General features: G+C 39.8%; 1 protein-coding gene across 4 annotated transcripts in view; it reads left to right on the top strand.

The window, feature by feature from the left end:
* bchs (WD repeat and FYVE domain containing 3 bchs) overlaps nucleotides 1-26574 on the top strand; it is a 748678-nt gene that overhangs the window by 491098 nt on the left and 231006 nt on the right. For all 4 annotated transcript variants that reach the window (XM_068389148.1, XM_068389155.1, XM_068389143.1 and 1 more), the window contains 4 exons: nucleotides 1390-1569; nucleotides 16534-16698; nucleotides 17469-17622; nucleotides 17843-18077. In XM_068389148.1, the coding sequence (XP_068245249.1) occupies nucleotides 1390-1569; nucleotides 16534-16698; nucleotides 17469-17622; nucleotides 17843-18077 (734 nt within the window). The remainder of the gene's footprint in view (nucleotides 1-1389; nucleotides 1570-16533; nucleotides 16699-17468; nucleotides 17623-17842; nucleotides 18078-26574) is intronic.

Here is a 26574-nt window from a genome sequence, read left to right as displayed (position 1 = left end):
AATATGAACGTAAGGGGAGGTTCATAGAAATAATTAATGTGTTATTATGTACAAATGTAGACAGTACTAAAGGTTGAAAAAGAACCCTTCTTAGCATGTATTGATAATCTCAGTATATACCATGCTTGGAATTGAGGTAGAGGTCTCTTTAGACAAACCTTGGAATATCACTTCAGTGTACAGTTATTTGTGAAAATTGCCAATTATCAAACTCCTCGGGGGGCGGGTACTAAACTATAATAAAGCTAGAACGTTATTCTTGTTCGCAGATTGGACTTGCTAGCAAAAAGTACCATGGGAATTAATAACGATAATAATAATGATGGTTCAAAATGGCATAAGGCCAGGGACTTAACCAAGAACCTAAGTGACAGAGTACCAAACGAGCAAGACTAAGATGAACTCCCAGCAAGACAAGGGAAAAAACAATGGCCGCCGACGACGCGGACGGGCCCAGACGGTAGTGATAAAACAGACTATACTGGGTAGATGACAAAAGCCCGGTACTACAAAAAGCTGTCAAAACAAACTATGGTACTTAACATTGGAATGGGTGAAGATGGAGCTTCGGTCATGACGAAATAAATCCACAAGAGTGAAAAAGCCGAGAGCACAACAATATACACACACGCTAGCAAGTCCAAATTAGAAGGATGTTGTTCAGATGGCGCTCGCGTCGGGGCGTGGGTGGCGTGGCTCTGGTAGCATGGCTGGTGCCTCTGTATCGGCCCATCCCTTTGACGAAGGAATTAACTAAATGGAAGACAGCCTGTGAATAGTGGCTTTCACGCGCCTTTGCTTTATACACGACACCCACAAGGTGCTCGCGCGAGGGTAGTAACCTCTGCATTCCATGCTTTTATCTTTCTCTGGTATAATTGGAAGATTTTATCAGAAAAGTGTATTAGAAGGACCCCTATTCACCGGCCGCCACAGGTCGACCCAGAAATAGCATATTTCAAAGTTGTCTGGGCACATAAAATTCACAATAATTTTCATTAAGTAAATAATAGTCTTCCCTTTTTCTTTGAATGTAGCTTTTGTTGTACCATTTCAGTTTTATATCTCTGATCCACAAGCAGTAAATAAGAATATACTGTAGGTTTTAAATTGATAAATGATGAAATACCTACAGCATGTGAGATTTCACTAATTAGAGTAATTGATATGAAATTGAGGGATCTTAAGGCATTTTTATAAATAATTTTTGATAGGTGAAAATAATGTTTTATACTTATTCATGTTTATATATTTTCATATAAATGGTGTAAAACTTCTCTTTCTTTGTTTTAAAATAACTTTATACTAATTAAAATTTTTGACATGACCTTGGTAAGTTATAGTTATGAAAATCATGTAAGTAAACTTATGATGTGTTATTTCATACAGCGCGGCGAGATCAGCAACTTCCAGTACCTTATGCACTTGAATACCCTCGCTGGACGTTCTTATAATGACTTGATGCAATATCCAATTTTTCCTTGGGTACTTGCTGATTACACAGCTGAAGAATTAGATCTGACTAATCCATCAACTTTCAGGGATCTCTCTAAACCAATGGGTGCTCAGGTTGGTGCAATTCTTATCATATTTACTTGTTTAACTTTTCATGCTATATGTATCATATGACATGAAGAGTGTATATACAAGTATATTTTATTGAGATGGATTTTTCCAAAGTAGCTCCATGTACTTGATTTTCCAAAACATCAAATTTCAGTTTCCAAGTAAATTTGTCATGACTTTTTTCCAGATCATTGTTGAAATAGTCCATAATTTTTATTTTTAATCTAACATTGTTGCAATTGAAATATTCCATGATTTTTAGATAAGTGTGTGGCCTATAAGGAATTTCCTGTGTAAGGATAGAACAGAGAATCCAGCACAACACAAATCCCAAAGAAATATTGTCTTCCCTGCTCTATGGCCATTGTATCAACGTGCAAAGCATGAACATTTTGCATATAAGTTTAGGCTAATGAAAACTCGGTACAGCACCTGAGAAGTTGAAATTCGTCTGCTATGAGTGACGTTATTACTATGTCCTGCGTGTCATGAAAACAGACCAACCTCCTAGTTGACTTCTAACCTTCCAGTGTCTCAACTAATCCTGAACATTTATTTTGATTTCTCATCGGCTTTCTTACAAGTATGAGTATGCAGTAGTAAATTTACCAAACCAAGAAGGCCAAGTATTAAATTTAGTAAACCAAGAAGGCCAAGTCTCAAGTAATTATTTATAGGTTATTTTCTTTTTTTCATCAGGTTAACTTATCAATTGAAGCATACATTTGAGCAATTGTGTGTTTGTTATTCATTTGAGCAATTGTGTGTTTGTTATTCATTTGTTGGATTTGACACTGGTTTGGTCTGTGTTGTTAGCTTTCTTGCATTATTTTTAATAGGTGTTAGGTCTTAGTTATATGCTCTTTAAAGTGTTTAGTTTGATGAATTTTTCCATAAGATTAGATTCATTTTATGCCTTAGCTGCATAGCCCTTTAAGTCCCTTTTTTATAACTGTAATTAGACTGTTGAATGTTGCCGTTGTTCAAATTGTCAGAGCTATTTGTTTTAAGTCTGATTACATTAATCATGCTAGTGTCACTTATATACAGTTGAGAGTTTTTGAAATAAGGAAGGTTAGCTTTGTGGCATCTATAACTATTGTTAGGTTAGCATAGCCTTATTGGGCTTTGTCTCACCATATTATGATGGTCTAGTATTATTACACTTCTTAGTAATGGTAATTAGTTTACTGGCATAAGTATTAGCTGAATCCCAAGCAGTCTTTCTTTAATTGTTGCTGGGTACGTCTAACCTTGCCGAGGTTAGGTTACAGCCAAGATTCGTTTTGGTTATTCAGCTCTATTACAGCTGCTTTATAACATAGGTAACCATGTTGTTGATTAGTAATTAAATTGATAACATATTAATTAGACAGTATTTCTACATATATGAACGTATTTGAATACTAAATATTGTGGAGAGGGGCTGGGGTAGTTTCAGCCCTCCTCCATTTTGTTATGTGACCATGATTAGAGAGGGCTGATTGGGCGGTGATCCCTCGACACAGGCATAGTCTTCTTTCATATTCATCTAATACGGGTAGTGGAGGGAGAGAAGGGAAGTACAGGTAGTCATCGACTAATGACAGTGATAGGGACTGAGAGACATGTTGTAACTCGATCTGGACGTATGTCGAACTAAAAAAGTGAAGTTTACTAAGATTTATTATACTGTCATGATACTGTAATTTTTAAATATTTAACTTAGCCGGTGAATATATAATAGCTGCTGCTCAGCGGCTCGACAGAAAACACACTCAAAAACTCGCGAGCGATCGCTATGAAGGTTGCGGGTGTGCCCACCAGCGCCAACTATCGGCCAGATACCACTCCTGCATGTAAACAAACCCTTCAATTCTTCTCTGTCGACCTTGACGACAAGACGTATCAATACTCGCTGTATAACCTGGAGTTTTCTCAACATATTTGGTGAAGTACTTCATTTTGGTTTGAGCTTTCGCAGTGCAGGTGTTTTTCCTCAACTTAAACTCTTGAACTCTTTATTGAACAGATTTAATTGTTGATGACTTGGATTGTTTTTTGGACTTTCTTTGACTAATTCAAAATGGCTGACCCTTCACAAGTACCTAGATTTCGTAAGTGTAATGCTAGGGACTGTAATAGGCGTCTTCCAAAGGCATCTCTCGACCCACATACTGTGTGTTCCAATTGTCGGGGTAAAACCTGTCAATTGGGAGATCGGTGTGAGGAATGCGTGGGCCTTTCGGAATTCGATTGGCTCGAATACGATAAGTATGCACGTAGGCTAGAGAGAGATAGGGTAAGGAGGAGTTCCTCTAGGTCAGTAGATTTTTCCTCTCCACATGCCCCTGAACCTAATCCTTCCCCTGTAGTGGTTTTACCTAACCCCCCTTCTGGCACTCAGGAACCATCTATGCAAGACATGTTACGTGCTATTCATGCCTTGGGGGAAAGAGTTGAAGCGTTAGCAACTGATCGTAATCAACTCATGGCTGACGTTAAGGAGCTTAAGTGTCAGAGTGCCACAGCGGAAAATAGTGGGAAAGTGATTAGTGCGCAAAGTGTTGTGAACAGTGTTGCGACCGAGGGTTCGTCTGTTCGTGCCTGTCGTTCACCTAGTCCGAGACCTCTTGCAAGCTCCCAAGCCCAGGGGAGAAGTAATGTCGTACGACTTATGGGTTCGAGAGGCCTTGATCAGCGAACAGACGTTCCCTCTATGGTATCAGGCGTATCTCACCAAGATCGCCCCTACCATAAGACGAGAGAGCCCTTTTTCTCCTTGTCTTCCGAAGGCTTTTCGCATAAGAAACCGTGGAGCAAGGTTTCTAGGCCCCTTAAGCGAAAGTCGGTCCCTTCAGGACAGGTCCAGCGTCCTGGATGTAGTCATTGGGACAGTTCTGACCCATTGCAGTCATCGGATGACTGCTCGCCGCCTAAGCAGCAACGTTACACAGGCTCAGAAAGTCTTGGTGTAGGCAAGGTTGTGCCGTCTCAGACGTTAACCCCGTCGTTTACCGCACCCATTCCCGTAGACCCTAAATGGGTTATACTGCAGGACATGCAGACTAAGCTCGCCTCCCTTATGGAAGACTATTCTGCCGATAAGGTTCACGTTGAGCCTAGCCGTTTATCTCATCGAGATCCTGGCCTTCAGCCGCCCAAACGAACCTTTGTGCGTCCTGTTGACGTTGGCGTAGCTAAGTCACGTCAGTCACGTTATCTAGAGCCTCACTCGATGCGGTCTCGTGTTGGTTTTCAGCCGCATTTGGACGTTAGGCCACTTACTAATGCTCCTGTTGACGTTCAGGACGTTCGCCAACCATCGGAGTTGACTTGTTTTGACGCTGAGCGTCAACCACCGCAGTCTAGAGTTGTTTTGACTGCTCAGACTAGGCAGTCAAAACAGTCTCGAGTGGACGCCGTGCGTCCTCACGCACCTGTTGTTGTTGACAGTTCACAGACTGTCAAGCAGTTACATGACGTTGCGTCCTGGTCCGCTACTAATGCACCAGTGCGTGTCAAGCATTGCCAACCCCTTTGCTTGTTTCTCAGCAGTTGTCAGATGAGGATCCTTCAGATGAGGACGTTGCTGACCCTCAGCATGAGGATCATCCTTTGGATGTAGACGAACCCAGAACAGTTCCTCCATCAATGGACTTTAAGAAAGTCATGTTAATTTTTAAGGAGTTGTTTCCCGATCACTTCGTCTCTGTTGCTCCTCGTTCGCCGCCGTCTGAGTTTGTTCTAGGCGTACCTGCTGACATGCCAGCCTTTACTAAACTTGTGCTCTCTCGCTCATCCAAGAGAGCTTTACGGCTTTTAGGTGACTGGTTGGAAACCAAGAGGAGTTTGGGGAAGACGGCCTTTGCCTTCCCTCCGTCTAAACTCTCGTCTAGATCGAGCGTCTGGTATGCCACGGGAGAAGTTCTCGGCTTGGGAGTCCCTGCCTCTGCCCAGGGCGACTTCTCAAGCCTTGTAGACTCTCCCCGCCGCCTAGCCATGAGACGCTCGAAGATTAGTTGGTCCTCCTCGGACCTTGACCATCTGCTGAAAGGCATTTATAAAGCCTTTGAAGTTTTCAACTTCCTTGACTGGTGTTTGGGAGCCTTAAGTAGGAAAATCTCATCGGCTGATAGAGATGTCTCCTTACTTATTATGTCCTGCATGGATAAAGCCATCCGCGATGGTTCCAATGAGCTCTCCTCCTCTTTTACGTCGGGAGTCCTAAAGAAGCGAGAGTCCCTTTGCTCTTTTCTGTCGGCAGGAGTTACTCCCTGTCAAAGATCTGAACTGCTCTTTGCTCCCTTATCTAAGTTTTTGTTCCCGCAACAATTGGTTAAGGACATAGCTTCTTCACTCGTGCAGAAGGACACCCATGACTTGGTTGCGTCCTCTGCTCGCAAAGGGACTCCTTCGACATCCTTTTCTGCAAGACCTAGGATAGACACTCCGGCGTCCAGATTTATTCCGCCCTTTCGTGGCAGAGCTCCCAGCAGGGGAAGTACTCGTGCCGAGGGAAAGAGTGGAAAGAAGAGAGGAGCCAAGTCCTCACGTGGCAGAGTCTGACTGCCCGCAGCCTCAGACAGCAGTAGGAGCCAGACTGAAGAACTTCTGGCAAGCCTGGGAGAAGAGGGGCGCAGACCAACAATCTGTGAGGTTGCTCAGAGAGGGGTACAAAATTCCATTTGTACGCAAACCCCCTCTAGCGACTTCCCCCATCGACCTCTCTGCCAGGTACCGAGAGGAGTCAAAGAGACAAGCCCTGAAACTAGAAGTGTCTCTTTTGCTAGAGAAGGGAGCGGTGGTGAAAGTCTCGGACCTTCAATCACCGGGGTTTTACAACCGTCTCTTCCTAGTACCGAAGAAGACAGGAGGTTGGAGACCGGTGCTAGACGTCAGTGCACTCAACGTCTTTGTTACGAAGACAAAGTTCACCATGGAGACCACGAAATCAGTCTTAGCAGCGGTCAGAAAGGGAGACTGGATGGTCTCTCTCGACCTAAGAGACGCATACTTCCACATCCCCATACACCCAGATTCCCAACCTTTTCTGAGGTTTGTTTTCAACAATGTGGTATACCAGTTTCGGGCCCTGTGCTTTGGCCTAAGTCCTGCTCCTCTCGTGTTTACGAGGCTTATGAGGAATGTAGCAAAATTTCTCCATTTATCGGGAATCCGAGCCTCCCTATACTTGGACGACTGGCTTCTCAGAGCCTCGTCCAGTCATCGCTGTCTGCAGGATCTTCATTGGACATTGGATCTGACCAAGGAATTGGGACTTTTGGTCAACCTGGACAAATCCCAGCTGATTCCATCCCAAACTATACTGTATTTAGGGATGGAGATTCGCAGTCCAGTTTTTCGGGCTTTTCCGTCTGCCCCCCGAATAGAGCAAGCCCTGCTCAAAGTCCAACTGATGTTGAAGAGAGAACGATGCTCAGTCAGGAATTGGATGAGTCTAGTAGGAACTCTATCATCCCTGGAGCAGTTTGTCTCGCTAGGAAGGCTACACCTTCTACCTCTCCAGTTCCATCTAGCTTTTCACTGGAAAAAGGACAAGACGTTAGAGACGGTCTCAATCCCGATCTCCGAACCAGTAAAGGCATGCCTGAATTGGTGGAACGACAATATCAGTCTGAGAGAGGGACTTTCCCTAGCAGTTCAGAACCCAAACCACGTACTATTCTTGGACGCGTCGGATTTGGGTTGGGGTGCGACCCTGGACGGTCGGGAATGCTCAGGTCTGTGGACCTCAAGTCAGAGGAGCATGCACATCAACGGCAAGGAGCTTTTGGCAGTCCACCTGGCCTTGATGAACTTCGAGATTCTCCTTCGAAACAAGGTGGTAGAGATCAACTCCGACAATACCACAGCCTTGGCATACATTTCCAAGCAAGGAGGCACCCACTCCCTGACGCTGTACGAGATCGCAAGGGACCTGCTCATTTGGTCAAGAGATCGAGGCATCTCCCTGTTAACGAGGTTTATCCAGGGCGACTTGAACGTCTTAGCAGACTGCCTCAGTCGGAGGGGTCAGGTAATTCCTACGGAATGGACCCTCCACAAGGACGTGTGCAAGAGTCTTTGGGCGACTTGGGGTCAACCCACCATAGACCTCTTTGCAACCTCGATGACCAAGAGACTTCCAATCTATTGCTCTCCAGTCCCAGACCCAGCAGCAATACACATAGATGCTTTTCTTCTAGATTGGTCTCATCTGGACCTATATGCATTCCCACCATTCAAGATTGTCAACAAGGTACTGCAGAAGTTCGCCTCTCACGAAGGGACAAGGTTGACGTTAGTTGCTCCCCTCTGGCCCGCGAGAGAATGGTTCACCGAGGTACTTCGATGGCTGGTAGACTTTCCAAGAAGTCTTCCTCTAAGAGTAGATCTGTTACGTCAGCCCCACGTAAAGAATGTACACCAAAGCCTCCCCGCTCTTCGTCTGACTGCCTTCAGACTATCGAAAGACTCTCTAGAGCTCGAGGCTTTTCGAAGGAGGCAGCCAGTGCGATTGCAAGAGCGAGGAGAGCTTCTACCATTAGAGTATACCAGTCGAAGTGGGAAGTCTTCCGAGACTGGTGCAAGTCAGCATCTGTATCCTCGTCCAGTACCTCTGTAGCCCAAATCGCTGATTTTCTCTTACACCTGAGAAAAGTTCGCTCCCTTTCAGCTACCACGATCAAGGGCTACAGGAGCATGTTGGCTTCGGTCTTACGGCATAGAGGCTTAGATCTTTCCAACAATAAAGATCTACAAGATCTCCTTAAGTCTTTTGAAACCTCTAAGGAACGTCGTTTGGCTACTCCTGGATGGAACTTAGACGTGGTCCTAAGGTTCCTCATGTCAGACAGGTTTGAGCCATTACATTCAGCCTCCCTGAAGGATCTCACTCTTAAGACTCTTTTCCTGGTGTGCTTGGCCTCAGCTAAAAGAGTCAGTGAACTTCATGCCTTCAGTAAGAACATCGGCTTTTCTACAGAAAAAGCCACTTGTTCTCTTCAACTTGGTTTCCTGGCCAAAAATGAACTGCCTTTTCGTCCTTGGCCTAAATCTTTTGATATTCCTTGCTTATCAGAGATCGTAGGCAACGAACTGGAAAGAGTGTTATGTCCCGTTAGAGCTCTTAAGTTCTATTTAGCTCGTACTAAGCCATTACGAGGTAAATCTGAAGCGTTATGGTGTTCGGTTAAGAAACCATCCTTACCTATGTCAAAGAATGCTTTGTCATATTTTATCAGATTTTTAATACGAGAAGCTCATTCCCACTTGAATGAGGAAGACCAATCTTTGCTTAAGGTTAAGACGCACGAAATTAGAGCTATAGCAACCTCCGTGGCCTTCAAGCAAAATAGATCTCTGCAAAGTATCATGGACGCGACTTTTTGGAGAAGCAAGTCAGTGTTCGCGTCATTTTACTTGAAAGATGTCCAGACTCTTTACGAGGACTGCTACACACTGGGTCCATTCGTAGCAGCGAGTGCAGTAGTGGGTGAGGGTTCTACCACTACACTTCCCTAATTCCAATATCCTTTTTAATCTGTCTCTTGAAATGTTTATAATATTGTTTTTTTATGGGTTGTACGGAAGGCTAAGAAGCCTTTCGCATCCTGGTTGATTTGGCGGGTGGTCAAAGTCATTTCTTGAGAGCGCCCAGATTAGGGGTTTGATGAGGTCCTGTTAGTATGGGTTGCAACCCTTCATACTTCAGCTCCTGGGAGTCTTTCAGCATCCTAAGAGGATCGCTGGGCTTCGTGAGGAAGACAGACTTACAAGGCAGAGTAATCGTCTAAGTCAACTTCCTTACCAGGTACCTATATATTTTGGTTTTGTTATATTGATAACTGTCAAAAACTCTTAGCATATACACTGTAAACTTAATTAACTCTGGTCTCTACCCACCGCTTTGGGTGTGAATCAACTATTATATATTCACCGGCTAAGTTAAATATTTAAAAATATTTTAATTATAAAATAAATTTTTGAATATACTTACCCGGTGAATATATAAATTAAAGGCCCTCCCTTCCTCCCCAATAGAGACGCAGCGGGACGAGAAGAATTGAAGGGTTTGTTTACATGCAGGAGTGGTATCTGGCCGATAGTTGGCGCTGGTGGGCACACCCGCAACCTTCATAGCGATCGCTCGCGAGTTTTTGAGTGTGTCTTCTGTCGAGCCGCTGAGCAGCAGCTATTATATATTCACCGGGTAAGTATATTCAAAAATTTATTTTATAATTAAAATATCATTTTTTAAGTCATATTCTATCAATATTTTCTTACTGTGTATCGTTATTTCATTATCTTGATTTATAGGATATAATATGCTTTATTAAAGTATTTTTGTATTCTATTTTTCCATTTTGGAAGCATTTTAAAATCAACTATTACAGTGCTGACTTTTTTTTTCATGTACCTTTGATTGGGATTAAGTGATCTCACGGTCCCACTACTGTATCGAGAAAATGTGCACATACGAATAAAAATACATATTTATATAATTTCTTAATTTATTCAAAATATCTTCATGATGAGTATTACATTAATACCAATATGTTATAGGATGTAGTTTTCATACAGTTTGTTTATAATCATTATTATTAGACATCGTACAGTTATGTTCTGTGCGTGTGTGCATTTCTGTGTATGGGTAGTCCATTTTTAAAACTTCATACAATATTTCATTTTTAGTTCATTATAAAGTCTTTGTTTTTCTTTAGACATTATTAGGTTTAATTGTGATTTATTAAAGCATGTTTCTATTCTATTTTTCCATCTTGGGAGCATTTCAATAATTAAAAATTACTTTTATTTTCCTTTTTGTAGTCATCCGCTGATTTTTACTTGAGCAGCTACTTTATTAATGTTAACTCCATCTAACACAGGTTAAACTAGAACGGCACTCAATAGAGCGCAGACCTCCACTACGGCAGCTTATTTCTTGACCTTTTGTGCGACCATGACCTTTAACCTTAACATGTATTAATTAGCGTCAATTTTGATACACTCAAATATAAACCAGGTATAAAGTCTGTGTGACAAGGATTTCCAAACTCATGGCTGATTACGTAATATGGATGTATTGCTTGTCCGTGACTTTGACCTTTGACCTTTCAAAATTTAATTCTTTCCAGTTCTTTACATAACAGTTTAAAATCCTTGCAAGTTCCATTGCATTAAAATTAAAATTGTGACCGTATGGTTGATGACTGGAATTTGACCTTTTGCCTGACCTTGACCTTGGACTCGACTCAATCTTAACACGTAAGTATCCCATAGCAGGTCAGTAACCTAAAGAGATCCGGATGCTCCGAATTCTTGAATTAGACCAATATGAAATCGGGACAAAAGACTATGAACAAAATTTCAGATCGGTACAGTAACCGGGGAAAAACTTATCATAAATTAACTGACTTTGTTAAAACAATTCCATAATAAGTTAAGATTATCAATGAAAAAATATTGTCATAGCGAGAAATATACTATCCCGTTGCTACTTGGGAAGTATAGAATAAAATAAAGATACGTGAGTGTCCCATAATAGGTTAGTAACCTAAAAGGATCCGGGTGTTCCGGGTTCTTAAAATAGACCGATATGAAATCGGGACAAAAGGCTATGAACAAAATTTCGAACCGGTATAGTAACCGGGGAAAAAATTATAAAAATTAACAGACATTGTTGAAACAATTCCGTAATAAGTTAAGATTATCAATGAAATAATATTGTCATAGCGAGGAATATACCATCCCGTCATTACCAGGGAGGTATAAAATAAAAAGGGATGAAAAAGGATGCAAAAAACAGTGATGAATAAATATAATCAAAACTAGTTCTGGGGCCCCCGGGGCCGGGGAACAGGGTTGGTAAAGTAAACTTAAAGTAACTTAAAGTAAACTTAAAGTAACTTAAAGTAAACTTAAAGTAACCTAAGATACATCCTTAAAATACATAAATAGAAAACTCCAGTTATGATCTAAAACTAATGTCTGTAATTGAATAGGGCTCCCGGAGGGAGGATATTAATCAAAACTGTGTCAGTGTCAACAGATCTTGTATTTAAGAGCCCGGAGGCTCCGATGTCTGATGACGGGAGGGTACCACGGGAGAGCGCGGGGGGAGCCAATGGAACCCCCACTACCCAACCGGAGGTACCGGGACGAAGGTAATGATTCATGTAGAATATAATATAATGATATGGGATATTAATAAGTCCTATGCGGACGATAATAGCAGGAGGTACCGTAGGTGGGGACACTCCTAATATAAGTGCTCATTCTTACAACCATAGCTAAAAGCAAAAGTTACACCAAGGTGCAGTCATACCGACTAATCACGTGTGATAGTCCCCGGTGGTCCCGGCCCTCCCCCTCCCCCGACCGATGGCCAATCGGGGCGACGGGAGGGGAGGAGACGAAACCGCCCGGTATGAATGAATGAGACTAAGTCACACCCCGTGGGTACACTCAGTCCTCAATACGTCGGAACGTTGAGGGAAGACTGAGGAACAAGCATACTTGACCCGTATGTCATAACCAACAACCATCGAGTGAGAGGAAGGGTGTACACTGGAGGAGGGGGGGATGGAATAGCCTCCCCAACCTGTGGGGGGGGGGGGTATGGTACCGGGGAATCACCAGTGCGTAGTGGTAGACAGGGCTACCAACTGGAGATCCCCTCAACATGACATGAAAATCCCAAAAATATGATCATAACGGAGTAAAGCAATAAATATAATATCAATGCACAAATACATAAAAATAATTAATGAATTAAAAGCGAAATCACGTAAGTAAGGTTAGGCATGCAGAAATAATATGGCGAGAGAGGGACTCGGGCGAGTGGTAAGGGAGGAGCATGACGCCATCAGCAGATGGAAAGCAGGGGTACCAACCTAGTTACTGAAGCGGTAGATCGAACAGTAAAAACAACAAAATACGCGAGAGTCCCACTCGAACCAAATGTAAAACTAGGTGGAGCGTAATAAAACTAAAAGGTTTAATAATAATAAGTGAGATGGTCGTCTTCCTAGAACTAGCGAAACAATCTCAAAGGTGATGCAATCCACCAACATGCACGAATGCAGGCATACCAACATAACCTACTCCTTGATGAAACGCTAACACTGATATCATAGGATAACATAAAATTAATGCTAGATGAAAGCATAAAGACGGTGTACTATATAAATGTAAGGAAAAAACTCCTAAAAGTTCGAACAAATATTAATGACGGACGAACTAACGAGAAAAAGGGCAGAGCCGAACCATGAACGGTAAGAACGGGGACGCCGTTCATATATAAACACTTCTCAATTAATAAAAACAGAGGTTACACTGCCCAATCTCGCTAAAACTCATGGATAAAGTACTTAACTTCGATGGGGTATCATGGGAATCGGCCATCGATTATAAAATAATGATAAATCCAAGGGTAAACACGAGAAAAAACATGTTGGACTTAATAACAACAAGTGCTATAAAGGAGTGTCGTCACTGGCGTGGGTTGGGTTAGTGGTAGTAGTGTTGATCGGCACCTCGCTGTGGCGGGGATTTTGAAGAGGAGATATCTAAATAGTGCGAGACCTCTGGTTGTGAATTATCACGCCCCAGTATTTTATACCGACACCTTATATAGGTGAGCGAGCTGGGTTCAACCTGGCATTCCTATGCTTTTTTTCTCTGGTAATATATAGCAGTTATATTCCTTAGAAATAGTGCTCTAGGAGTATTTCACTGGGCGGCACAGGTCGGAGCCCAGAAATAGATTTTTCCTTCGTCAAAATCCCTTAATTGGTTTAGATTTTCATACACTCTGATATGAAGCAAGTTTGAAGTCTCTGTGACAAGGATGTCCAAACTTATGGCTGATTATGTGAAATGGACCATTTTGCTCCTCTGTGACCTTGACCTTCCAAAATGTAATCATTTCCAGCCTCTTACAGAGCAGTTTAAAATCCCTGCAAGTTTCATTACTTTACGATTAAAATTGTGGCTATATGGTTGATGACTGGAATTTGACCTTTTACGTGACCTTGACCTTAACATTTATTAATTGGCGTGGACTTTCATACACTCTAATATGAACCAATTTGGAAGTCTGTGACAGGGATGTCTAAGCTTATGGCTGATTACGTGATATGGACGTTTTTTTCGTCCGTGTCCTTGACCTTTGACCGTCCAAGACTTAATAATTTTCAGCTCTTTATATAACAGTTTAAAATCCATGCAAGTTTTATTACTTTACAATTTAAAATTGTGGCCATATGGTTGATGACCGGAATCTGACCTTTTGCTTGAACTTAACTTTAACATTTATTAATTGGTGTGGATTTTCATACACTCTAATATGAACCAAGTTTGAAGTCTGTGACAAGGATGTCCAAACTTATGTTTGATTACATGATATGTACGTTTTGCTCGCCCATGACCTTGACCTTTGACCTTCCTAAATTTAATCCTTTCCAGCTTTTACCTAACAGTTTGAAATCCCTGTTTATCGGTTCTTTATTATTCAATTTTAGAGAGACAGATATCGTTAGAAAGAGGAATAAAAATCCATAGTTTTGTACGACAGAATATTTATTTTTCTTTTTCTTTTTTTTCATGATTTGTTTGCAGTTCAATGAAGAAAATTAAAAATAATTCATTAGAAAAAAATCAAAATTCTGTCACAGAATTATTCGGTTTATTATAAAGAAGTTTTTATGCTATGATTTTTAATACAGATGGTTTCATAATAGGGGAAAAATCGATACCTAAATTTCTTTAAGAAATAATGATTTTTTTCTAATAAATCTAACAGATTTTGCTCAAATGATTTAAAATATTTTATGAAGGTATTATATATATCTTAAACATATATGGAAATTATGTATTTTGAATAATTACAACAAAAAATACAAGACATAGCGGACAGTTCCCTTAAGGATGGTGCCTATCGTCGACAGATTTTGGCTATACTCCTTAACGATAACACTTAGCCGCATGCCAGCCTCATACTCCTTAATTATCTCAGATTTTGTCTATAGCAAGCATCCTCTTCTTCTTTCCCTGCACATCAGCAATATTCTTGGGATCCATGGCTAATAATTAACAAGTTGAATATCAGAGCACAATATAGTACAGTGATTAAAAGCATGAAAGCGAAATCACCAACACGTATTCATTGTGAACGATAGCACTGCCAAAACAAAATGGTCGAGGAACGCTGATGCGTAGATGGATGCTGAGATAGATGCTGACCAATAGGAGAACAGGATCCTATGGCGGTAACTAGCATCAGAGTAGGGAGATAACCAATGGGAGCGCAGGAAGATGGTGGTGAGTTCACAGTTTGGCGGTCAGGCAAATCTTGTACCGTAACTCGTTTCGTATCATGAAATATTTTTCACAGCATGAGTCTGAAAAATTTTCGCATCGCGTTTCACCTCATGAAATTTTCATATGCAGAAACTTCCGTATCAAGAGGTACCACTGTATTGTTTGAGATTTTATTATTCATTTATAACAAATAATACCAGCATTAATGTCCTTAGATGTTAGGATGCCAGAAAGCTCTCAATCAATCAATCAATCAATTCTTATGAGGGAGGAAGTCTGTGAGGTAAAGAGGTAAACCCTTCCTCTCTGGAAGATATAATTATTATAAGTAATAGCAGGAGATCAACATAGAAGATAGTTTAGTCGGCTCGTAAAGAAGCAAGGCCAAATTTCTGATTCTTGAGATAAAACCTTCTCTGATGCTGTTACTAATAATAATAGTAAATGGTCCAAGAGAAATGCCAGGAAACAGAGTAGATGGCTCATAACAAGGCAAGACTGTTCGTTCAGTTCCCTAAAGGTAATCTTCGCCAGGGGTGAAGTGGTATTAACATCAAGTGTTACTTGATAAACAGGAGGGCAATTTTTTAGTATATCAGTAAATACTAAAGAACTATAGGCACACCTACTTGCTTTGGGGTGCAAAAACGCTAGGGCAGGGTTCAAGTCCAATGAAGATCATTATCCCTCTCGCCAATCTTTCTAGCAAAGAATGTCGGAGTAATGAGGCCTGGGGCTGGAACTGGCACATGTCCTGTGAGAACTGTCAGTTAGGTCAGCTACCTGTTGAGATACTACCACTAGAGAGTTATTGGTTCCTAGGACTGGTCAGACAGTACTACATTGGCTCCATCTCTATGGTTACGGCTTATTTTGTCTTTGCCTACACATACACCGAATTGTCTGGCCTATTCTTTTCATATCCTCCTCTGTCCTCATACACCTGACAACACTTTAGATTACCAAACAATTCTTCTTTGCTCAAGGGTTTAACTACTGCATTATAATTGTTCAGTGGCTACTTTCCTCTTGGTAAGGGTAAAAGAGACTTTAGCTATGGTAACCACTTCTTGTAGAAGGACACTCCAAATCAAACCATTGTTCTCAAGGCTTAGGTAGTGCCATAACCTTTGTAATATGGTTTTCCACTCTCTTGAGGTAGTGTTCTACTTGGGCACACTATTAATGAAAAAGTTAATGGAACAATGTTTTGCAGGCCTGAATTGGGCAAGAGCAACACGTAAATTGTGTCAGTTCCCTTTGTCTTGGTCCTTACAGATTATTTAAGGTTGTTCAATCTCTTGGGTAAAAAATTTTGTTCAATCACTGAATTGTTTGAGTTCTTAGCCATTTGATCTTCAAGGTATCAGAGTATACAGTACAGTATAGAAAAGTATCCGCACCATATAAACTTTAGAAGTAATGCCATTATTTGAAAACTTGTTATGGTTTTATTCCCAATTATAATAAACTGTATAGGGTATTTGTTAATTTTTCATCGTACAAGTGAATTACGTTGAACTTATTTATAGAAGATCTTCTTTGTACAGTATATTATAATTACCCATGTTTAGTTTATTCAGTTACTGTATTGTATTTGGATATAAGTATTTGAAACTGCTCATCAGCATTTGTTCATCATATGGTGATTACTTCTTTCAGACACCAGACAGGCTAGAGCAGTTTGAAAAACGTTACCGTGAGTGGGATGATCCATCAGGGGAAACACCGCCTTATCATTATGGTACACATTATTCTTCAGCCATGATTGTGTCCTCTTACCTTGTTCGAATGGAACCGTTTACTCAACATTTTCTCAGGTTGCAGGTAAGAAATTGGATAGCAGTGTAAGTACGTGTCAGGTGAATGCTTTTTTTGTAATTAGATAGTGCTTTACTTTTGAAAAAAAAGTTGTATGATTATATAACTGGTATTCTGAAATGGAAATGTAGTCAGCCAAAATTTCATTTCATTTGGTTAGAAGTGAAGGAGAGAAATGACTGTAAGTTGGAATGAACAGCTTTTAATATGCTACACAAAGCTTTTGCGCCAGTTTAAAAAAGAATAGTACCACATTGAATCTAATGGTAACATAAAATAAAATCCTGTAAGGGCTAAACTCAGAGCAAGCTAAACATCTGATTAGAATTAACTTGCTTGGTCATGGTGAGAAGACAATAATAATTATCTTTTTATGTGCCTAATTACATATTACTACATTATGTAATAGCACAGTAGCAAAGGTAATTCTACCAACTCTTTGCTTCTCACTCTGAAGTATATTTTTGTGTTATAGGGTGCATAAGGTGAATGAACTTTGGAATTTAATTTGTGCAGTGATAAATTGCAGTAACTCGTGCTAAGATATAAACATCCTGAATCTAGCCCTGCCTAGATGCAGTTGGAATGGTGTTAATCTTAGAAAATCCTAATTTCTGTTACTTGATACTGAGTAATTTTAATGAGGTATTTGTGATGAAATTTTGTATTGAAGACTTGTAAATACAAAGTGATAATATTTAAAAACATTGATAATATTTTTAAGATGTGGAAAGACCCAATGAAGAATAACACCACTATTTCCTCAATCCCATTAGGGTGGTCATTTTGACTTGGCTGACAGAATGTTCCATAGCATGAAGGAAGCCTGGCATTCAGCATCCCGCAATAACATGGCTGACGTCAAAGAGCTCATCCCGGAATTTTTCTACTTGCCAGAGTTCCTTTTGAATTCCAATAAGTTTGATTTAGGTAGGGGTGTTTTATGACATTTTTTAATTGTTTCCTTGGTAAATCTCATTGTATTTGAAAGTTTTAAATATATATTTTTAAGTTTTTCTTGTACTGTAATAAGGTCATTTTCAGTATCGTTGCATATTTTAAACTCCTTACACTAAGATTTTTTGTTATAAGTTTTATACTGATAGACTTAAAAAATTATTGATACTAAGGCATTTTTTATATGTTGTAGGTTGTAAGCAAAATGGTACTCAGCTAGATGATGTTGTTTTACCTCCATGGGCTAGAGGAGATGCAAGAGAATTTATACGCCTTCACAGAGCCGCTCTGGAGTGTGACTATGTGTCAGCCCACTTGCATGAGTGGATTGATTTAATATTTGGTTATAAGCAGCATGGTCAGCCTGCTGTAGAAGCAGTGAATGTCTTCCACCATCTTTTTTATGAGGGAAATGTGGATATATACAAGTAAGTAAAACTATCTCTTTCGAGACTGGATGACCATGGCTTCCTTTTGTTCAGTATCATGTGTTGGTTCAAGAGGAATGCTTTTGGTTTCCATAAGTGTTTGACTCTAGTATATCTTTATTTTGATGAACCTCGCCTGATGTCCATATTGCGTTTTCTCCAGAACCTCATTTTATTGATGCTTTCCCCAAAATTTATAAAAAATATTCCCATCTTTTTTCCTTTCAAAAGATACAAGCTCCAATAAAGTAATGAGACAATCTAGAGGTCGATGGTAATTAGCATGCTAGGAGTTACACATTCTTCCCTTTTCTCTGATGCTTTGTCTCATCAAGACATCTATCACCTCTTTCCAGATTTTATTGCATTTTAAACCAATATCTACTCATTTAGTTGGCATTTCTACACAGTGGAACCTCTGTTTAGAATAATATTTGTGAGGAGATCGATATCTATTCGCTCCTGAGAATTACGTTCCTAGTTAGTGTTTATGAAACTGGAGAGTATACACTGTGCAGCGGTAATGCTTCTATGTTGTAAACAGAACTGTTGTTTGTTGATTATAATGGCTGAGAAAAGTAATTTTAGTTCAGGGAATTAGAGAGTGGGAATCATCTTTTTTATGGAGTTGATGGCAATATGACAGCCTTGCTCATTTACCAGCCAAGTTAGTGATCAGTCTGTTAAGGTTTTAACTTACTCAACTTTCTTTATTTTCAAAGGCCTTCTCTTGTGGGCAGTAAGTCTGACTTGCCTGCCCAGTTGCTTACAATACCCTTACTTTCATAGACATGTCTAGTGGTCATCAATATATAGCGTTTCTCCAGTAACGGATCTGAATGTTCACTTTGCTTTAAAGACTCAAGTTCCTCCCATATGAGTCTCAATTTCTCGAATTACTTTATTCTTTCTGCAGCTTAACCCTTGTATTACATAAGTCACTCTATATGACATATAATTACCTTTGTTTGGCGGGTCACTGGCTCAATAGGTTTTGTTAATGCTCATGCATATCTTTCCCTTTTCTGTAAAGTCTTGGTTCATGCCCTCCATACATTAGTTGCTGTGTTTCCTATCATTCATATTACTTTCTGCTGCATTAATTGTCCCTGGCTTATTGTCTCATAGTTAATAATGCTGGTAATGATACAAGGAGGGTTGTTGATTGTTAGTATCATATTTGCATCTTTGTGTCATCTAATTATTACATTCAATTATGGATTACAATGATCTATATCTACATCTAGGCTGGATAACCTTATTGGCAGTTGTCTAACTGGGTTATGGTGAATGTAACATGTAATTGGAATTGCATTTATTTCTTTTCCTTGAAATTACCTATCAATTATATCTTTGATAAGTTTAGTTATGGTGTGGATTAGTTTACTAATCCTACTGTATCCCAACCAGTCCTTAAACCTATATTTCAGATGGTATTCTCTCTTACATGATGGTATTGAAAGACTTAATATATGTGGGGGGGGGGAGATGTTCCTGTCCTCTTACAGTTAGGTATATGACCAGGATATGAGGTGCTAACCTGTCAGTCAGTTGTTCTTACAGGTATCCTTCCATATTCTTCTGATATGGGTATTGGAGGTAGAGTAGAGATTTAGATAGAATCACATGTTATGCAAATGTCTTCCTATATTAAGACATAGGCTTCCTTTAGTAGTGTTCCCGTAACCTAGGCTTGGTAAACCTTGAGGTTATATGAGATTGGGTCTAGGTGGACTGTTATTGGTTTTACTGAGTAATTTATTAGATAGGTGTGTATTTGTGGTGATCTTATCTCTCTCAGTCTCGTGATCATTTAGGGAGATTTACTACCCTTACCAAAGGGAGTTTTTAATATGTTTTCATTTAAAATATTTCTAATACAGATGAGTTGAATTAAACACAGATGCATCCAGGTAGGATGTAATAAACTTGAAAGGGGGTCACGAGTGTTGCCAGGTGCATTGTGATGGTTCTTCTGATTGGGGAAGAGCTTGGGAACCTGAAAAAAGTTCCATTTGTTTGGAGTGGATCAATTCTGCTCAGAATTTGGATCCTGAGGCAGAACATTGAAGAGCCTCAGCTGTTTTCCTCCTTTCTAAGTTGGTTAGAGGATTTTCTAAGATCGTGGGTTCTGCTAAATATTTGCCCAGCAAGGTTCTCAGAGATCACATAGTCTTACCCAATATCAGCTGTTAGGTGATTCGGAAATGGGCCTCTAGTAGACCAGGCCCCTATCCATGTTGTTGACTTTGGATCCGAGTACTGTACATGTAGGTCATCACTAATCTGGCATCTTTGGGACCGGGAGGGTGCCGGATTATCCATTTTTCAGGATTATCCATATATTATAGATAGTAGTCGACTTACGACTGATTTGGGGACTGTGACGCGTCGTAAGTCTAGAAACAGAAGTTTCCGTAGATTTATTATGATGGGGCATAATTTGGCAATTCCAAGTCATATTTTATCAATATTTTCTTACTGTATATTATTATTCTATTTTCTTGTTTAATAGGATATCATATGCTCTATTAAAGCACTTTTGTATTCTATTTTATAATTTGGAAAGAATTTTAGACATCAAGACAATTTTGTTTACCCTAGGTTTGAGAACAACAAGTTCAGAATGCTTACCTTGCAACACATAAGGACCCTTCTACCAAAAGGGGCATACACAGTCTCAATAGACCTGGCAGACGCCTATTGGCATCTGCCAATCAGCAGCCCCTACTCCTCCTACCTAGGATTCAAGCTACAGAAGAAGAAATTCGTCTTCAGAGCAATGCCCTTCGGACTGAACACAGCCCCAAGGATATTCACAAAACTAGCAGACACAATCGTCCAACAGCTACGCTCCCGAGGAGTTCAAGTGGTAGCATATCTAGACGATTGGCTGGTGTGGGCAGCATCCAAGACTACTTGTCTGCAAGCAGTCAAAAAGGTGATCCAGTTCCTGGAACACCTGGGCTTAAAGATTAATCTCAAGAAGTCTCGCCTTTCTCTAGCTCAAAAGTTTCAATGGTTAGGAATCCAATGGAACTTAAAGTCGCACCACCTCTCCATTTCATCCAAGAAGAGGAGAGAGATGGTGGGAGCTGTCAAGAGACTAATCCGTCACAAGAGGATTTCAAGATGCCAACAGGAAAGAGTATTGGGCGCTCTCCAGTTTGCCGCAGTGACAGACCCGGAGCTAAAAGCACGTTTAAAAGATGCATCAGGAGTCTGGAGGAGATACGCATCAAACGCTCAAAGAGATCAACTAAGGTGACCCCGGCCGTGGTCAACAGCCAAGAGCCTAGCAGACATTTCCCTTGCAACTACCACAACCATCAGTCGTGATACACACGGATGCTTCCTTGGAAGGATGGGGAGGCCATTCTCATGAGAAAAAAGTGCAGGGGAATTGGTCGTATCAGTTCAAAACCTTTCACGTCAACATCTTGGAGGCTATGGCAGTTTTCCTGACGTTGAAGAAACTATCCCCTCACAGATCAATCCACATCAGATTGGTCCTGGACAACGAAGCGATAGTAAAATTTCTAAACCGACAAGGCTTGAGATCACCTCACATCAACCATGTGATACTAGCCATCTTCTACCTGGCAAGGAAGAAGGGATTGAACTTATCAGCAGTTCACCTACAAGGATTCCACAATGTGACGGTGGATGCTCTATCCAGGTAAAAGCCGATAGAGATAGAATGGTCCCTAGACGCAGACTCATTCTCCTTCATCTCGGAAAAAGTCCCGGAACTGCAGATCGACCTCTTCACAATGAGGGACAACAAGAAGCTACTTCGTTACGTAGCCCCTTATTCGGACCCTCAAGAAGAAGCAATAGACACCATGTCCCTTGACTGGAACAGGTGGAATCGCATTTACCTTTTTCCACCAACCAAGCTCCTGCTAAGAGTCCTCGACAAGCTAAGATCCTTCAGAGGGACAGCAGCAGTAGTGGCCCCCGAATGGCCCAAAAGCAATTGGTTCCCTCTAGTTATAGAGTTGAAACTGAAGCTGTTTCCTCTGCCGAATCCAGTTTTATCTCAACTGGTCCAGAAGTCGACTGTCTACGCTTCATCCTCGAGAACCAACAACCTACATCTCATGATTTTCTCGCCCTAGCAGCGAACAAAAAGTTTGGAATCTCGAAGGATAAAGTTGACTTCATTGAAGAGTATAAGTCAAGTTCGACTAGGAGACAATATGAGTCATCTTAGAAGAAATGGGTGTCCTTTGTAAAACAAGGAATCCAACAGAAATATCGATAGATTTCTGTCTCGCTTTCTTTATACACCTACACGAACAAGGCCTGGGTTCCACCACGATTACCGCGTGTAAGTCGGCCCTGGCTAGACCACTTCTGTACGCCTTTGAAGTGGACCTCTCTAGTTAAATCTTTAATAAGATCCCAAAAGCATGTGCTAGACTCAAACCAGCAACCCCACCAAAGCCCATTACGTGGTCCTTGGACAAAGTCTTGCACTATGCTTGGAACCTAAACAATGACGATTGTACTCTAAAGGATCTAACACAGAAAGTCATTTTTCTGTTTGTGATAGCCTCAGGGGCTAGAGTTAGTGAAATAGTGGCCTTATCCAGAGACGAAGCCTTATGTTCAGGCATTTTCTTTTCTTCGGCGGTAATGTATGTTCGACTAGACATCTTTTTCCAAAACAGACCGGTTTCATCACAGTTGAAAACTTGCTGCTCCACGTAACCTTCCACCTCCACAATCTTTTCAAACTTCTTAATAAAATCGTTAGCAGCCTTGGTGTCCAAACTTGAAGCCTCTCCGTGCCGAACAACTGAATGAATCCCGGTCCGTTTCTCAAATTTCTCGAACCAACCTCGAGACGCCTTGAATTCCTCCGTCGTAGGATCGGTTGAACTCTCCCCCGCGTCACCCCCAGAGCCCGCCGCCTTCAAGTCACAATAGATATCGCTGGCCTTCTCACAAATGATCGTTTCAGTGATCGTATCGCCAACAATCTCTTTGTCCTTTATCCATATCAACAAAAGGCGTTCCATCTCTTCCAGGGTAGGGCTACGTCGTTTAGAAATAATGGTGATCCCCTTCAATGGTTTGACTGCTTTAATGGCTGCCTTCTGTTTGATGATCGTTGAGATTGTAGACATATTCCGGCCATATTGTTTAGCCAGATCGCTCACACGAACACCGCGCTCATGTTTTTCTATAATTTCTTGCTTTAGTTCTAATGAAAGCATTGACTTCTTCCTTTTCTCACCACTACTACTTATTGAACCGAAACTAAGCTTCTTAGGTCTTAGGACCCATGATTATACGTAAAATAAAAAAACAAAACGTGAAAAAGGAAGATAATAAGTACTGTTAATAACGGAGCGAACAGAAGAAAACCACACTATGCGCACGAGAACAGAGAACTGATCAAGGCGACGCTCAGTGGCATCCCTCCGACGTGCTTCCGTCTATCAGCGTAAACAAGAAACTACGATCGACGCTTTGAGAAAATTCTACGCGTATGATCTACGTCGGATGTTGGAGCAAGACTTCGGGTGTCGAGACGAAAATTTGATGGAATTTTACTTCGGGTGTTGGAATAATTGTATGTAAAGACAATCGTATGTAGAGGTTCCATTGTATATATATATATATATATATATATATATATATATATATATATATATGTATATATATGATATATTAGATAACGGATTTTGAGCAAAGCGAAAAATCTATTTTTGGGTGATAAGGCCATGTCGTCCTTATGGAAGGTTCCTTTAGGCATCTTTCATCAGGATGACATGGCTGAGCCCAAAAAAACAGATTTTGAGCAAAGCGTAAAATCTATTTTTGGGTGATATGGCCATGTCGTCCTGATGGAAGCTGCCTAAAGGAACCTTCCATCAGGACGACATGGCTGAGCCCAAAAAATATATTATATAATATATATATATATATATATATATATATATATATATATATATATATATGTATGTATATATATATATATATATATATATATATATATATATATATATATATATACATATATGTATATATACACAGTATGTATATATACACAGTATGTATATATATATTATATATATATATATATATATGTATATATATATATATATATATATATATATATATATATATATATATATATATATATATATTATATATATATATATATATTATATATATGTATATATATATATATATATATATATATATATATATATATATATATATATACACACACATTTGATAACACATCATATAATATTAATGACAATCATAATTATAAAATAAGTATTTAGCATAATAGTAATTGATCTCATTCCAACAGTAATCACCTCATGTCTTATGTCAGGTACTGAACATGTTCCGAGTGTAAGTTGATAGTGAGATGGGGAGAGTATAGCTTGTCTCGATCTTGAGCGATGTTATTACAAGCATATTCAATAATGCAATGGAAAGGGTGGAAATTTTTTTTAAATATTGATATAACTATTCAGTGGCTGGTATACCGAAAACTCTTATTAATACAGTATTATTATTATTATTATTATTATTATTATTATTATTATTGTTGTTATTAAAGTATTATTATTATTATTATTATTATTATTATTATTATTATTGTTATTAAAGTATTATTATTATTATTATTATTATTATTATTATTATTATTATTATTATTATTATTATTATTATTACCACCACCATCATCTGGCAACCCCACCAAGGCAGCTTTTGAACCTTGGGGGGTCAAGACCCCAGGTTTAGAACTGCTGTTTAAGTGAATATTTTGATCAACTTAAACCTTTCTAGGAAGCTGTACGAGCTTACCAACTCCCAAACCACTAAAAATTCCACAAATCATAAGGAAATTGGTGTGTTTGATGGTGCTTTCTATGTACTGGGGTTGAGCGGATCACTACCTTTCCTTCAGTAGACTCATGTGCCTTGGTTATAAGTAATGGTGAAGGTTGCTTCATCCTACCACAGTACCCTTAGCCAATTATTATTGGTCCAATTTAGATATTTTTTTGGTAAAGGCAAGCTGTTTGCCATTTTGAATGCATCATAGGAAGGATTTCTTCACAGGCTTCCGACCGGAACATTCCAACTTCTATACTCGCCGAGATGTCATCCTTACAGGTATGTCCCGAAGGATTTCTGGATTGTACTTCTTCAGGACATGCAGAGGTTTAAAGTTCACCCCCTAGGGTCCTCTAAACAACAGTCAGAACTCTTTGAGCGGTCTTTCCAGGGGATCTTGATTGGAGTTTCTTTATCAGGGATTTTTTGGAACCCTCTTGGCAGAAGCATGAACAGTACCTCTTCACAGTAGCCTTCAACACACGTGTTTGCACGCTGATATGTTTGGTTTGATCTCCAGATTGCTTTAATGCAATTATCTTGGCAACTGTTTCACTTGATAGATCCATCGTAATAGCCATTACTAAAACACAATTGCTATTGCAGAAACACAATCAGCAAATTACCACCCTTAATTACTGACCATTACATAAGTATCATGGAGCATGCACCAACACAGATCCTTACACTATAAAGGCCAGTGACCAACTAACAGCATGTATCATCCAGTGTTGTTTTGGTGAGAGATGCTGTGATGTCATAGAGGCACTTAATACAAATGGCTTAACTTGAACGCCTCATAAAAATTATATTTGTACCGTTGTCCCATGTCAACGGATAATGAGACATCGGAACATGGTTTTTTTTCACTTTATTATAAAAATGTTTGTGAGTACACTTTACTAAGCCAGATACTCTTCAGATGAGTACCTTCGTGTTCTAATGATCGTTCGAATGGTACTCCTTACCCTCAGGTAAGTAAATGCAATATTGCTCTGTGAATATGCTGAATTTTTAGATACTGTGGAAGTCTCCACTGTGGTGGAAATATACTTTCACCAATAGGCTTACAACACGTCGCCTATCAGACTAATACACGTCACCTATAACAGAGTTCAGTGATCGCACACAACAGTTTATGACAGTCATAGTACTCTTAAAAAGAATCATTAATCTCACTGTATAAAACACATACTTCTACATATTTTTCATACAAGTATTTGGACACTGTTATGTGCTCAAAACTTTTGGTTGATAATGTAAAATTATTTTGTCCCCTTTGTGACTTCCTTCAGAGCAAAGAAATTATTTTAGGACCAAGAGTTTGCCTTAATTTTTTTGCTTCCCTTTGAACATTTGTGAAAGCATTCTTTTGTCTGATAAGAGCTGTTCAGTATAATTTGAACAAAACTATGGACATAAGAGATAGTATTCCTAGTTTGTTATGTGAGAGTAGCATTCCAAATCGTCCTGTCTAAATATGCAATATCATTTCTAGTTGAAAGTTTTGTCACATAAGCTCGCAAACAATTGGAACCTCATTTTATAAAATCCTTGATGGCGATGGTACATGATACTGCATTAGAATTGCAGCTTCATCCCTTGAGAAACCTTTCTCTGGAAAGAA

Source organism: Palaemon carinicauda, chromosome 1 (genome assembly GCF_036898095.1).
Source record: "Palaemon carinicauda isolate YSFRI2023 chromosome 1, ASM3689809v2, whole genome shotgun sequence".
Taxonomy (NCBI): Eukaryota; Metazoa; Arthropoda; class Malacostraca; order Decapoda; family Palaemonidae; genus Palaemon; species Palaemon carinicauda.
Note: the sequence above shows the minus strand (reverse complement) of the source record. Positions and strands in the feature narration are given on the sequence as shown.